General features: G+C 35.4%; 2 protein-coding genes across 3 annotated transcripts; one reads left to right on the top strand and one right to left on the bottom strand.

Annotated features, from left to right (window-relative positions):
- Nucleotides 1-1,187: 1,187 nt before the first annotated feature.
- LOC110791548 (uncharacterized) lies at nucleotides 1,188-6,020 on the top strand. Of its 2 annotated transcripts, none has more exons than XM_021996300.2 (5): nucleotides 1,188-1,380; nucleotides 1,460-1,572; nucleotides 2,687-3,309; nucleotides 4,029-4,140; nucleotides 5,604-6,020. In XM_021996300.2, exons 1-5 carry the CDS (start codon nucleotides 1,306-1,308, stop codon nucleotides 5,644-5,646), a joined length of 966 nt encoding a protein of 321 aa, XP_021851992.1. In that variant the 5' UTR covers nucleotides 1,188-1,305; the 3' UTR covers nucleotides 5,647-6,020. The 2 variants fall into 2 exon arrangements, with proteins under 2 accessions (XP_021851992.1, XP_021851997.1); XM_021996305.2 differs by having other exon boundaries at nucleotides 1,189-1,380; nucleotides 1,463-1,572.
- Nucleotides 6,021-6,997: 977 nt separating this feature from the next.
- Nucleotides 6,998-14,202, bottom strand: LOC110791561 (uncharacterized protein At1g32220, chloroplastic). Its single transcript, XM_021996314.2, has 7 exons — nucleotides 13,934-14,202; nucleotides 12,213-12,315; nucleotides 12,029-12,117; nucleotides 11,779-11,834; nucleotides 9,726-9,872; nucleotides 8,167-8,292; nucleotides 6,998-7,463 (listed from the first exon to the last, which is right to left on the bottom strand). Exons 1-7 carry the CDS (start codon nucleotides 14,056-14,058, stop codon nucleotides 7,183-7,185), a joined length of 927 nt encoding a protein of 308 aa, XP_021852006.1. The 5' UTR covers nucleotides 14,059-14,202; the 3' UTR covers nucleotides 6,998-7,182.
- Between the last annotated feature and the right edge of the window lie 895 nt (nucleotides 14,203-15,097).

Below are 15,097 nucleotides of genomic sequence, written 5' to 3'. Positions count from 1 at the left end.
AAAACCGCTAAAAAGTGGTGAATTTAAAATATTTCATAAGATTAATAAATTGTACAAACATTTAAACAATAGTGAAAAAAAGACATTTAAAACATGTGCGCATGAGTACCTAATTACTCTTGGGCGCACCTAACTTTATTGTTTTAGGTGCGTTTAAGAACTTGTACACATAACGTGCCTACATTGTAAAACACGTACCAATTCATGACTTCACGAATTCACCACATGCGAATAAGCGGATAAGGCCGATACTCATGAGAAGAAACATGAAATACACTTTGTATTTATTTAAGGGATATACTTGTATTTTTCAGCCGTATTTATTTAAGAGATACACTCATGAGAATAACCCTCTGTATTTATTTAAGGGATACACTTGCCTTTTTCAGCCGTATTTATTTAAGAGATACACTCATGAGAATAACCCTCTGTATTTCTTTAAGCGATACACTTGCCTTTTTCAGCCGTATTTATTTAAGAGATACACTTGTCATTTTTAGTAATTTTATCAACCCCACCATCTAATTAAATAATCTATCTACACCCACCCCTACCCCCATTCCCTAAAATGATATGGTCCCCACTTGTTTTACTTATTAAAATATCTACCCAACCCCACTTGTATTATTACTTTATTTCATTCCATTTTTCTCTTTAATAATATTGTCCGACCAAGTGTATCCCTTAAATAAATACAGAGGGAGTATATGACTAGGTGTGTCAAAGTCATTAGTCTGTTACAGTCGGATATAATCGATAATATAGTTGTGCGGGGTCATTGTGCATATGCGGAATGAATGTGTGCAATTTTCTTTTTTTTCCAGATCACTTTGATATTTGTTAGAAATCGATTGGATCCAATCAATTTTAGGCTATGTTTGGCAAAACTAACTGAAATAGAGCTGAAACTGATAAGTTAGCTGAAACAGAAAAGGTTGTAGCTGAAACTGATAAGGTGCTGAAACTAATAAGGTAGCCGATTAGATGAGTTGTTTGATAGAATTAAGGGTTTAAGCAGCTGAAATTTATAAAATAATTATTTTAAATAAAAATTTGAAGCTAAAATACATGAAAATTTAAGGACCTTAAATTAAAACGTTAATCATAAATTAACATACCTTCAAAAAAAAAAAAAAAAAGACTAAGAATAATAATCATAAATGAACAAAATGGAGAATTTTTTATTTCCCCCATAATTTATCCTCCCGCCGCAACGGTGAAAAATCAAGGTTTATTTCTGCAAACTCAGTCGTTTACAAAAATCAAGGTTTATTTCTGCAAATTCGTAGAGAAGGGAGAGATAAAATGGGAAAAGATGGTGAATTATGGGATGATTCTGCTCTCGTCAATGCCTTCGATGAAGCCATCTCCAAGTACAAGGTACTGTTTTTTCTCTCTCTCTTATTCCAACATTTTTTTGCTCATAATTTGAAATTCCTGACTTTGAATAAATTTGAAGCAGAAAATGCACAAAAAAGGGTATAAACAGAATCCAAATACTGCTACTGCAGATGTCAAAACCAGCAGTTCTGATGCCCCCACTGTAATTGATGCTACTCAAGAACTTAGCAGGTTTGATTTCATTACCTTGATTATTTTTCTAGGGTTTTCTGTTTGTATATTACGAGTACTTCATTACTGTGAATTAAGGTTAGCCATGGATTTTAATTTGTTGGGTGAGGATACATTCATGTAATTAGCAAGCTTGGGATGATTCATGATTGTTTAATTGGCTAGTTTATACTCATTCCGAAATGTTGAGTATTTGACATAGCTATACCAAGGTGGCCTTAAAGGAAAAGATTATTTATTTCAGGAATCTCAATGCATTTTGGTGATGTTTTGGAGGTTAAAAACTTAAAAAGTGGATTGTCTCTGATGATCAATGGCACTTCCACTGAAGTCATTGTTCCTCAGAGAGGTTTGAGGCAGGGAGATCTCCTCTTCCCTCTCCTTTTTACTTTATGTATGGAGTATTGTTCAAGAGTGATGCAAACAGTGAGTAGGCTTGACAGCTTTAATGTTCACCCGAGGTGTAAAAGCACTTCCCTAAACCATTTGTGCTTTGCTGATGAAGCCTCCAAGTAATGGATATCCAAGTGCATATGTTCATGGAAAAGTGATAGTATGTTGATTGTTTTGTAAACAAGCTTATGGAGTCTAATTACTTTCAGTTTTCTGTGTTGTGTTCATCATATATGACTAAGATTAAAAACCCACTTACATATTCTAATTCGTGAAAGTAAGAAACTAAGAATTATAGCACGCGCTAATGTTCGTCAATGAGTATTGATTTGAAAATGCTTTTTCAAATCAAGTTTTAGAAGATTCGTGTTATGCTCCAGTCAAAGTTTCAGAATATACGAATGTCATCAGCTTTGTTTCTAATGAAAAAAAAGATAGTCCCTTGAAGTTTCTCATCGTTCATACTTGTAGGTAGTGCTGGAAGGTACAATTCCATGTAACTTGACCGTTTACATGCTTCATTAACTGCAAGCAACATAACTATTCTGATGGGAGTATATGGATGCCATGCTGAAATGCTGATATAGAAGTGGTACTAAACTGAATAGGAATTTTCTTTTGCTATTTGTTGAATGTAATTTTAAGTGGTTGGTTCATTTTTTTAGTATTTTGAACTCTTACCTTCTCTAAGTTTGTTACCACTTCTATTTTTTATGTAAAGTAATCCAGAGAAACTTGATGAGGGGATTGATAGTAGTTCACGTGCTATACCGGAAGTGGAAGAGACAAAATGTCTGGAAACAGATAATAAAGGTAATGAAGTTGCAGATTCAGAAGTTCCCGGAGAACACGCACTTGGGTCAAGTAGTTTGCCTCTTCAGGATCAGTCCCAAAATTATTCGACCTCGCTAGACATGGATGAATACAATCAGCTATACAAACAGTATTATGAAGTTGAAGAGCAAAGGCAAAATATTCTACAGAAGCTGCAGAATTTCAGTAATTATTACGCATATGAGTCAAATCCTAGTGAAGTGCCTGTTTCTGGCTTACAGTGGGGCCCCCATTCTGCTACCCAAGGCCAAGAATATCAATCCTCTACATGTCAACTGCCGTGTGGGACAATGGTGGTTTCTTGCTGTCCATGTGCCTGTCAAAGTTCCATGGCTTCTTGCTCTTCGTTACCATGCCCTTTGGCTGGTGTTTCCGCTAGTACTCCTTGTGTTAATTCTCTGGAAACAAACGATTTGAAAAAGCATCCAACAGTTGAAGATGCTGATATTGTCAAGACGGCAATGGGAGCAGCTGAAAAAGCAATATCCATTTTGAAGAATAAAACTTCTGGTATTAGTACTTTTGTAGTGGCTTATCTTTATCTTTTGGTCATCTTCTGCTAGTGTCAGTTACTCAGTTATTGTTACTGTCATAGCTCGTCAAACCTTTTTGCTTCATGTGCTTGCCCTTGACTCCTTTCTGCTTGTTCTTTTGATTATCTATGGTATATATTTGATTGGCATTGCTCATGTCATGAGCGTCACTGCCTTTTTTTTGTGTGGCAAATTTCATGATTGATTTGAAGTCCACTTTACTATTTTATAGCTTGACTTTATAGTAGAACTTATGAGATTGAACTGTGTGGGTGTTGTTGGACTGGTATGTGATTACCATTTCATACTTGAAGAGAAACCTCCATATACCTGATGTTCTTACCCACATAGCCACATTTGCTCATTTTACCAAACTTTTTGGAAATGATACGTTGAATGCTTTTCTAAATAGAAACTCAACCGCAGAGAAGGAAAATATGAGAAAGTAGTCTTATATGTGTGAGATGACCATCCTCTTGTCAGCTTTTCTCAATCAGAGATTATCTCTCTGTTAACGAAACTAAAAGAATATGTTGAGCAGTTTCTTAGATGCAGAACTCCCTTTCTTGGTATAAATGATGTCTAGCTAGGCTTTGCCTTTTCTTTTTTCTTTGTGCATTCTCATACATATGTAGAGAGCAGAGAAGCTAAGGTGCTTGTTGCTTTGTTTGCTTATGCCTTATTTATGTAATGCAGACTCCAAAGAGGAAAACAAAATCAATGATGCAGCAGAACAGAGTGCAAATTCTGGAACAGATCTAAGCATAGTCCTTAATGCGTGGTACTCAGCTGGATTTTACACTGGCAAGTAAGTACTTGTATGAATAGCTTCTTTGTTCTCAAGTTTGGAGAACCCCAATCCCTTACCTTTCTCTTTCCTTTTATCTTTATTAATGTACTTCGTGTAATTATCTGCTTTCTTTATGACTCTCAATCTCTCATTCCCCATTTATGGCCAATAATTTATGCAATACGGAGTAATAGGGATATCCTTTTCTTAACAATAGCTGACAATAAAGGTTCAATTAGTTGAAGGCATTTAGTTGATTTGAAAATAAACTCATTAGTGGGGCTGAGTTGAAGTCACTTCGTAGTTCGTACTTTTATTAGGAGTTGCGACCAGGTTCAATAATGAGCAACCGTCCCCATTCCTGATTGTAGCTTTATGTTGCGAGCTGATTAAATTTGTCTATAGATTTCAGTATTTCAGTATGTTAATGCCAGAAACATTGGAAGTTTTGCTTGAATTTTCACATTGGTTCTACAGGATAACAGATAACTGGTTACCGAATGTTATAAAAGGGAAGTCTTGTAATTACTTGCTCAATGAACTATCGGCTCTACTCTATTTATGCTGGCATTTTAAAGGTGCAGTACATGTAACCTCAAACATATCATCCCTGTAATTCCTTTCTCTACATCCAACTGTCTTGAACAACTCTTGCCTTAACCCCCAGGTTTACCAAGCCATTCCAGCAATTTACCATTCTGCCACAGCATCATACTCCGTAGATGCATTGCTATCTTCTATGCACTGTGGTTAACCAACCATATCCGTTGTTAGAGTGAAATCATCCTTTACCTCCTGGCTTTCACCAACCAAAACATCATCCCGTAACTGATTTTCGCACTAGGCTTACTGTACCATAATTGCTAGAGACACAAGTTAACCTTATGTAAGCTTCATAGGTTTCAAGTAACTCTTTTACACACTTTGGAGCTGAAATTTTGTTACTTTTCTCTTGTCTTCTTATCCTATTCAGCTGGACCTTTCTTGATTTTAACTTGTCCCATCAAAATGGTGTTGTTGGACTGTAACACGGGCTTGGAACTGATACCATTTTCCCATCCCATAATTATCTTCCTTTAGGCGTTGTCATACATATTAAGGAAGTTTGTCGGGGGTGGGGGATTGTAGGAGGTTGTGAATAGTGGTGGGTATAGAGTGAAAAAGTAGTGCGGAGTAACAGAGAGTGGGAATTGTGGAAGAAAAAGGATTAATGTGATGGAGAGAGGATAACAGGCAGGAGAAAGTGGTCTCACATTGGAGGTAGAAGGGGGATAGTGGTTACCAAATTAGGTAATACGAAGATAGTTATGGGACATCCCGAAATAGTATGGAGTACTCCATTATGGGATGAAATTGATTGTACTCCAATGTAACAGCAATATTCCCTATCATATACCTGAATTGGTAGCTTTTATTCACTTGCATTTTGTTATAATGTACATGTACATCTTACTAATGGGAAATACTCTGAACTTTCGCAGGTATCTAACAGAGCAGTCTCTTGCTAAGAAGCAACATGATTAGGTGTTCTTCCTGTAACTCAAGGAAGTTGTTGCGGTGTATGCTATAGAAGCAAGTGATATTAGCTTCAGTGAACCATTGGAGTAGACGGCGATCAAAGTAGAAATTTTTCATGGACTTTCAATCCTCAATGATGAAGGCGTTAGAGCTTCGATGAGCATTAATGTTTTTGTGGCTAGCCAAGTTGTTCTATGTACTTGAGCCTAGACGGCTAGACTTATCAAAAAGCATAATACAATGGAGTACAAAGCTATTGCAACTGCTCCCTCCGTCTCTTTTTGTTTTTTACGTTTGATATTTTTCACGCGTTTTAACGATTAATTTATTTGCATCGAGATTCCTCAATTTTTTTATTTAAACAAGATAAATTACGTTTATTTATAATGTTTCACTTTTATCAAAATTCTGATATTGGGAAATGAGAAAAATTTAATATCCCAATGGAAAAGTGTGAAAGATTAAATGACCCAATTAATTTAATTGGTCAAAATAATAATTGGACACAAATTTTAATAGAATACTAAGTCATTTATGTGATAATATAAAAAGAAATGTAAATAACATTTTGAAATACCCAAAAAGGAAAACGTAAAGAACAAAGAGAGACGGAGGGAGTATTTCTCTTCTGTTCTGCAAAATAAATAGATCTGTTTGTATGGCCAATTTATTTATTGTTTTAAAATTAATTCACATTACCAGTAACCTGAAAATATTCTCGAAATGTATTGTTAGCTTTAATGTAATAACAGTCTCTTATCTTTAAAAAGATATTTATTGTAACAAAAATAAGAGTTACATGAAATTTTGTATGGCTCCCTTCGTTGTAACAAAAATATGAGATTCATACTTGGAAGAGAAAGCTAATTAAGCTTATAGCAGCGGCGAAACTATCAGAAACCAAAGTGTTGGAAAAGATCTGTTAAGGTGAACCAAAATGAGGCTCTGTTCAGCAGGATAACAAGAATTATGAGATAGAGCCATGGAAGGAGAAGAGGCATAGAGGTAAAGATGGTTGTGGGTTGGCTCGGGCTTGCGGGATGGGCTTACACCAAGCCCATTAGGCATCATGCTGGGTCGGGCTGAAAATTCAAAATAGGGCCCAAACCTGGCCATGCCCATAGGGCATCGTGTAGGATCGGGTCAGACCGTCGTGTCTAAGCTTAATTTTACAAAATTAATCTTGCCTTGTCGGGCTTTTACCAAAATAAAATAAAATTGAAGCTCAGGCCTGGCCCACGATTTTGTGCTCGTACCGGGCAGTGCTTTTTTCGTGCCCGTGCTAGTTGGGCTTTTGGGCCTTGACCTGGCCCACAACCATCTTTACATAGAGGTAACTGTAAAAACACAGGAAAAATAGCAGTCAACGAACGATAAAAACTTGTATAATTCTCTGTAGTTAGATTATATACACATTACTATGTGGTTGATCCATACATCCTGCAGTTCCATACATCAAAGTATCAGACTCTATTACATATCCAGTCACTATCTGGCAAACCCACTGACGCCGATGACCATCAATTCACACGTTCACACGGCTCAAACCTTGACATTTTTTGCAGCTTGCTTAATTTGATCAATTGTAAATATACCGAACATGTCATCATCTGTGACAGCACTTATTACCGCCAGCGCAAGATCATCGACATTAACAGGTGCTGCAAACAGTAAATCTGAAGCGGGTAGAAAATTTAAAGGTCGGGTAAAGTTCTCTGTAGCACTCAAAATCTTCTCCCATGGCTCCCCAACCAAGTCGAGAGGGATCTCAAAGCCATCTACCCTTCTTTTACCATATACGAAAGTTGGCCTTAGTATAACACCTGAGGAAATTCAAACTCAAGCATTTCACACAGCAATACATAGAACAAAAGGTCTTGCACGCACAAGTTGTCGGTAAATCTATTGTACACCAAGATAACTTTTACCTGTTTTTTTTGTAACTTTTACCTGTTTTTTTGCAACTTTTATGTTATTTTAAAAAAAGTTAATAGATTAACATTTTTAAAATGTTAAATGAATAATTTTATACCATATTAGTGATTTTGAAGAAAGAATTTTTATTAAAATGAAAAATTTTATTACAAGAAAAAATAGATGATTTTTACCTATATAAAGGTAACTTTTAAGTATTTTAGGTTAACTTTTACTCCGGTGTATAATATTTGTTGTACACCACTTGTAAATAAAATAAGAATTTGTGTACATAGATATGCCAATATGCCATACAGCTTAGAGCGTACATAAGAACAAAATAGTAGATGATGTTTAAACGGGTGCAGATTTCATGGCCCGCCCCAAACAAGTTCTATGTGGATGACCAACAAAACAAGTATTAGTAATTACAAACCATTTTTAATTGATTAAGGAACTTGCGGCATGAAAAATGTGAAACTTAAGATGATCCCAATCATACAAGTTTATTGTTTCGAACCTTATTCAGTTTCCAAAACAGGACATTTCAGCATGCTTTGATGGAGCACAACGGAACATGAGAAGAAAATTTTATAATGTGATGGTCATTACCTGAACTAGGGTATCTTGAAAGAACCTCTGACTCAGCTTTCCTCTTTGCAGTAAAGTAAGTGGATTCACGTAAGAAGGGTGGCAAATTGTAATCATGAACTGAGATCAGGATGAATTTAGGGACTCCTGCAAATTAATTTATGAGTATTGATTTATTATTTTCATAATAGGCAGAATACATTCTAATATTCCTAATCATTCATACTTTGGCAACGATAGGATCAAACACCAGTTGTCTTGTAGTTGTTTCTATAGAATGGCATGTATCTATATTCATTCCTCAATTCTGCATATTTGAAATACCTAGGATAATTCTGCATGTATCTATATTACTGTTGTCCAAAATTTTGTTTCTACTTTCAGCAATGTACTTCTCATAAAAAAATTCAAATACCCTTTCAACTAGTGGAAGACAGGAAATATTAAGGCAAGGGATCACTATTGGAACTTATCTACAAAGAAAAACCCAAGTATAAAGATACACAAAGGAACATTTTTACTAAGACAAGTTCCAATCTTCAAAGGGTAATGCTGGAATTTTTATTTATTTTTTGACATATAAAATGCTGGAAATATTGATGTACAAGAAGACTCTATACCTATACATGCTCAAGAGCTTCAGGGCATAGACCAAAATGTGTTCGAAGAGCCTAAGAGTGACAAAAAGGTCATTCCAAATTTGAGGCCTCTTACTATTCATCCAACAACCAGTTTAACTTGTGTAAGAATTTATGAATTTACTGTATACATGAAATCATAAGGTGATAACATAAACAATAATATAATTGTGAAAAATGGTTTTACGGAGTTTAACTTTAGTTGCGGGCTTATGGCAAAAACTGAAGAGTTTAATATCTTTCTAAGTTAATACTTTCATGAACAGATAGCTTTACAACTACAGCAATACCGTGATTGAATTTTGAGGTTAATTTCCTTAAAACCTCACTCACAAGTCACACCAATATTGTGTATATTATTACCAAATGACTCTATGATCAATAACCAAACACCTTGAAGGAAATGATCCTACAACACCACCAATTGTAGGTAAAACCTAGTGGCATTTCTGAAAATAAGTGAGAAAGCGATAAAACTCAATGGCAAGCATTTGTTAAAAAAAATGTGTCATTCTTAGGGAACGAGATAAAGCGCAATGGCACAATAATATCACTGATTCGAGGAAAACATGATGACTAGTTGACTACAACCCTGAATGGTTAACAACTTTTCACAAGATCATATGTAACTGAACACAAGATCAGGCTTCTGGAATTTACACCAGATTCCATGCAAAGTTAAAAATTGTAACTGAACTGACAACTGACATATTCCCTGATCACAACCGGCAACTACAACGATGGGTTGCAAGTTACAAGTGCAGATCCGATGATGTCATCTGCTTTTAAAAGAAAAATGAATTCTCTTTCTTATGATAAATTCTTGAACACAAACAGCAACAAAAAGCTTAGTGTCGGAGATACATAAGAAGTAAGAGTGAAAATGATCACTTCAGGGATCACTTTCCTTACTGCAAATATAAAAGCCACTTAGACACTTACCATATTCTTTTGCAGCAGTTACTGCCGCAATATTAGCCTCGCTGTTAATCCTTTTCAGTTGCTCCTCATTTCCAAAACCTCCCACGGCTGAAGCAACAGCAGTTGCTCCAATAAGGATTTCATCCCAATTTGCATAAAAAACATCCCCTGTGAAATAAGAGGCTTTAGATTGCATGTTTCCATGAAAAGACCACAGATACTTGAGAAGGCAAAAAAACAAAGTTACTGCAATCTACAGTATAAGCATCTTCCAGACTGCAATCTAAATTAATTATAATCTACTTGTAATTGATTAGTCACTGTTATACAAGTAGAAGAGGTGGCAAAATACCCATGGTCCATGGAGCGCAGGACAGCTATCCAATAAAGGTTCCTATCCCACGTACCAGATAACTATCAAGAAAACCTAGACCTGATCATCATGAGCCTGGACAGGAAATTGCGGGGTTTTGGCAGAATATTTAGCCCGATTTTGAAATTTTTTGGGTGGGTTTGGGGTAACTCAAAATTGCAATTTTAGTTATAAATTTGGCCCGGCCCAAAATGGCCTGAAATAGCGGGTCTTGGGAAGAAATTTCCGACCTGAACGCGGCCCGGCCCGAAACTTGATCAGGTCTAAGAAAATCTTCTGACCACAAAGAACACAGGAGAATATTTCCTATGCGCTACTAAAAGTATTGAGCTGTTGAGCAGCCCACCACAAGTACCAGTTAAAAGAGAAAGCAGTATTTTTGAAGTTCGTGTATATCTTGTCTGACATATCTGGCCTAAGCCTAAGAAACAAAAACATGACCTCCACAAACATCACCATGTCAGCAGAATCACACAAGAAATTTACATTCCTTCCTATTTGGGGATTTTGGCTTAGAAGATTTGGTAAACTTTTCTGGAAAAACTCACCTACTCATACTTGTGAAAAATACCTACTGCCCCTGCTAATCTACAAATCTAGCAACAGAATCAGTTTCATGTACATCTTTAGTCACAAGTCTCCAGTTGGCTTCTAGATTCTCTGTGTATTCTCCTCCTCCTGAAGGCTGGACTGAAGAAGGGCTAAACTCCCAAGTCAAACCATTATGTTAGGGGATTATGTTAGAGGCATCCCCCACTTATGCATAAACCTACTCCACATATATATAAAGATGGCATGTAAAGATGGCATGTACTCCGTATATATATTAAGGGGTTTATGTTCATGGCATGTAAAGATGGCAGTAGCATTACCTACTGTCCTACTTAGACTCATCTTAATGCAACCCAAGATATATATGGAAACAATATTAACCATCAATGAAAATCTCCTGAAGCAATATTCACCATTAATAAAAAAATCTCCAGAAGAACTTGAGGGATGATAAATCAACAGACAAAATTCCTTAATAACAAAAGTCAGCACAGACGATTGTAGTAGAAAAAGGAGCGGAATTCTGATCAGCTCTTTAAGCATTGCATGATGTCATGTACAGAAGATTCAGAATAACTAGCATGTCATCATACAGAATCATCACATTCACCAAGATCATTCGTTTTAAAATATGATTCTCTCAAACAATGAAGTTATCACTGAGAAAAAAAAAGATTCATTCAGAATTTGACAGACAATGACTAATTAATATATGTTGGATTAGTAAATTTATCAAAACATTCCTCGATCTTGCAGCTTCGAGAATTTCAGAGGAATGCTACATCGGTTATGTGGATACTCTCATTCAATAAGCATTTAAGGAAGGACTCAATAGGTACAAAGAGTGCATTCTATTCACCTGATTTTCACTTATTTTTCCTGAACTTATCTTATCTGAACATAGTTGAACATCTTAACTTATTAGAACTTATCAAAACTTTTTTAGTTATGAATTTACTTGGTCAACCCTTATTTTTCCTAAACTTATCTTATCTGAACTTAAATGAACTTATTTTCCCCGAAATAAGTGGAAATAAGGTAAATAAAACAGAGACTAAGTATAAAGGGGATCCAACAGAATTTCCATTGATCAATAACTTGAAAAGTCATAGGACGATGTGGTAAGATAGCAGGAAAGATGACACGTGCCTGGCAACCAAGAAACTTGATCTACCCAAGATTCTGAAATACGAGGCCGTCCTGACCTGCAAAAGGTTCATTGAAGCTTCAGGCTCTGTACAGGATCCAAAGGAAATACATCTTTTCAGTTAAAGAAGACAGGGAAGGATATAAGGAAATTAGTAGTTTCTTACTTCATATATAAGTAATGACCAACGGCCAGACTTATTTGCACTATGCAAGGAGGAAAGTGTCAATTAAGGCGAAGAAAGAGTCGCACCTGCTTAGACTTACAACCTCAATGCCTTTTGATACCGCAGCCTTACATATTGCAGATCCAACAAAACCACTGCCTCCCAGAACAACTAACTACAAAGAAAAGCAACTCACCAAGCAATAAAGTTATATCAAGTAACAAAATCAACTAATTTGAGAAAGAAAAATGATCTAATTCCTTCACATACCTTTTCAGATCTTACATCAGCTATAACATCTATTGTAGTAGATCTGGAGCTCTCCTCTCCATTTGTTCTTGAGTAACTACACTTTACATGACGACTCTTGAACCTGTCATTAAAGTAGAATGAAAAAACATTGTGAATATGGTACTACTTCAAATGCCTCAACCAATAATCCTAAAATCCATTCTACACAATATTTTAGGGAAAAAAACTTCTTACACATGACCAGGAAACGACTACTCCATCCTCTCATTCATTATCATTACCCCATTGCCTCAAAGAGGCTCCCGCAAGAAGCGGGGTAAGGGGGGGTCAGGTGTACGCAACCTTACCCCTGCAATTGCAGAGAGGTTGTTTCCAATTGACCCAAAAGCGATAACGGGACAACTACGGGACGACCATCTCCTACTTCATGTAAAGGAAGCAAAGAGGTTTTAAGAGCCATTTTGATTTAGTCCATTACATCCACAACCAAAAGAACAAATGAATCTTTGGCTCCATCGGAAATGGACATAAACGACTACTCCATAAAAGAAGAAAATAAATCAGTCAGTACATAACTACATCAAGTCCTTAAGTTTATGGTGAGTTGGATTAAAACCTACTAGGTTTTCGGAGCTCCAGCGTTTCTTGATTTGTTTAACTGCAGTTCCTTTCTATTACAATGTAATGGCTTAAGGATACTGTTGAAGAAATTTAAGTTTTTAACTTAACAAAACAAAATTCAAAGGAAAGCCATCAAAGAATTCATCAAATATAAACATGAAACTAAGATATAATACAAGGTTACAGCACTGCTGCAAGCCTGCACAAGGTAAATGATTAAAAAGGTTCCTGGGCATCAAAGCAAGTTTGGTGTTTCAAACTTCTAACAAGAAATTATCCACATTCCGTTTCTTCTTTTCTTTTTCGAATGTTGGTGGGGAAGTAATGCAAATTGATAATACCAAAAGGAATGGATATTCTAGTGGACTAACAATCTAACATAAGGTAAACATAATCTTGACTGACTTTTCTACTTTCTGTCCACTACACCCCAAGATCCATTCTTGCAAATTTGAAGTATAATAATTACCAAAATTCAAACCATATGTTTTCACCTACACATCAAAAGGCCCCTCAGCAGTCATTGAACACAATTCTCATTCTGGCACAATAGAAGGATAAAATAACTTTGTGAAGTTTGATCTATGAGGTCCCTATTCCTTAATACGAAGTATCAAACACGAAACATCAAAGATTAGAGTGCTTCATTTCCCAGATTTCAAGTTCTTATCTACTTAATACGAAGTATCAAACATGAAAAACTGACACCCTAAACCCTAATCTTCCTCAGAACCTCAACAACATTACTCCTCCATGTTCAAAAACAATAATAAGCTCTCAAACTACTCCATTAAAAAACCATACAAAAAAGATGTGCATATTTCAAATTCTCCCTTATTTCTCATTATCTCATCTAACACAAATCCAATTAGAAGCATTTGTCTTTCCCTAAAACTTGTATTGACAGTTTGCGCCAATTTTTTCCCCAATTCATAAAATTTAACTACAAACCCCACTTGCATTACACAAAATCTCTACCTAACAATCACACAAAAACATAGTACATCTTAAAATTTCCCATTGCATGTACATTCAACACTAAAACAACATACCCAACAAGTTTAATTAGCAAAATAAATAAAACAGAACAATAAAATGATGTGGGTTAAAGAGAGTACCGATGTTGTAGAGGGGCGAAAGGGCGAATGAAGGGAGGAGATAGAAAGAGGGGTTTTCTTGTGATAGATGATGAAGAAAGAGAAATGGTAGGTGAAGAAGAAGGTACAACCGAGGACATTGACATCCTCCTCTGCTTTGTTGTGTGAACAATTTCAGAACTCAATCTCTCTCCTCTTAAAATGTGGAGTTTCTGGAAATTTAAGAATTGGAATTCCCACTAATTTTAGTGGCAAGTGTTGGAGAGGGAGGGTTTTGGTGATAATACACCTCAAAATATTGCAAATTGCATAATACTTGAATACAATAGTTTTTTTTTTTCAAGTTAAAATAAAAACAATTTAGATTTTGTTTTATATACTTCTATAATAAAACAAGTATGCATAAATTCAAAAGTTTCATTAAAAATAAGTTTCTTTCAAATAAATAAGTCCTCGTAGTCAATTCAGTCAAAATTAGATAATCCAAACCGAGATCAGTAGTATATTTATCATTCTAAATGGTTAAAGGAACCGCTTAAGTCAAGGATTTACTAGGTCTACACAAAGCAAAATAGCAAATCATCTTTTTTTCCAAGGGTTATACCGAATCAGGCAAATCAAGTAATCAACACTACTTCTTTTGTAACGCGTCACTATTATAACTTATTATGAATTATGATAAAACATTCACCCTCATTCAATCAACTATTCTTTTGAATAAACACTTGATTACGTATGACAAAAAAAAAACTTTGAGTAGAACATTTAAACACATTATAAGAAGTTAAATGATAACAAAGCCCACATGTTACATACTTACATGATATGTGTGTAATAGCTAGTGATACTCACAAGTTATAATTATAATAAGTTAGAAACGTATTATTAAAGATTTTGCATGTCAATGACCCAAGTGACCTGAGAGACCAAGACAAGACTTTAATGAGGTAATACTGTAATAGCATGAAACGAAATAATCAAAACATCATATTATGCGTTAGGTTTTGGACCATGCTCGAGTCACACAATTTTCTTCTTCTTGTTACCGTATATAGAGTAATCCACAAGAATAAGTGACATAATTCACATAAACAATATTTGATCTCAAGTCTTAGTACCAAAAACTTTAACCAACTAAACTAGTTGACATCTACATATATAATTTTTTTTTCCCCCAATAAAGCA

The sequence above is a fragment of the Spinacia oleracea genome, chromosome 6, assembly GCF_020520425.1.
Source record: "Spinacia oleracea cultivar Varoflay chromosome 6, BTI_SOV_V1, whole genome shotgun sequence".
Lineage (NCBI taxonomy): Eukaryota > Viridiplantae > Streptophyta > Magnoliopsida > Caryophyllales > Amaranthaceae > Spinacia > Spinacia oleracea.
The sequence above is the reverse complement of the archived record's forward strand: the minus strand, read 5'-3'. Positions and strand labels throughout refer to the sequence as shown.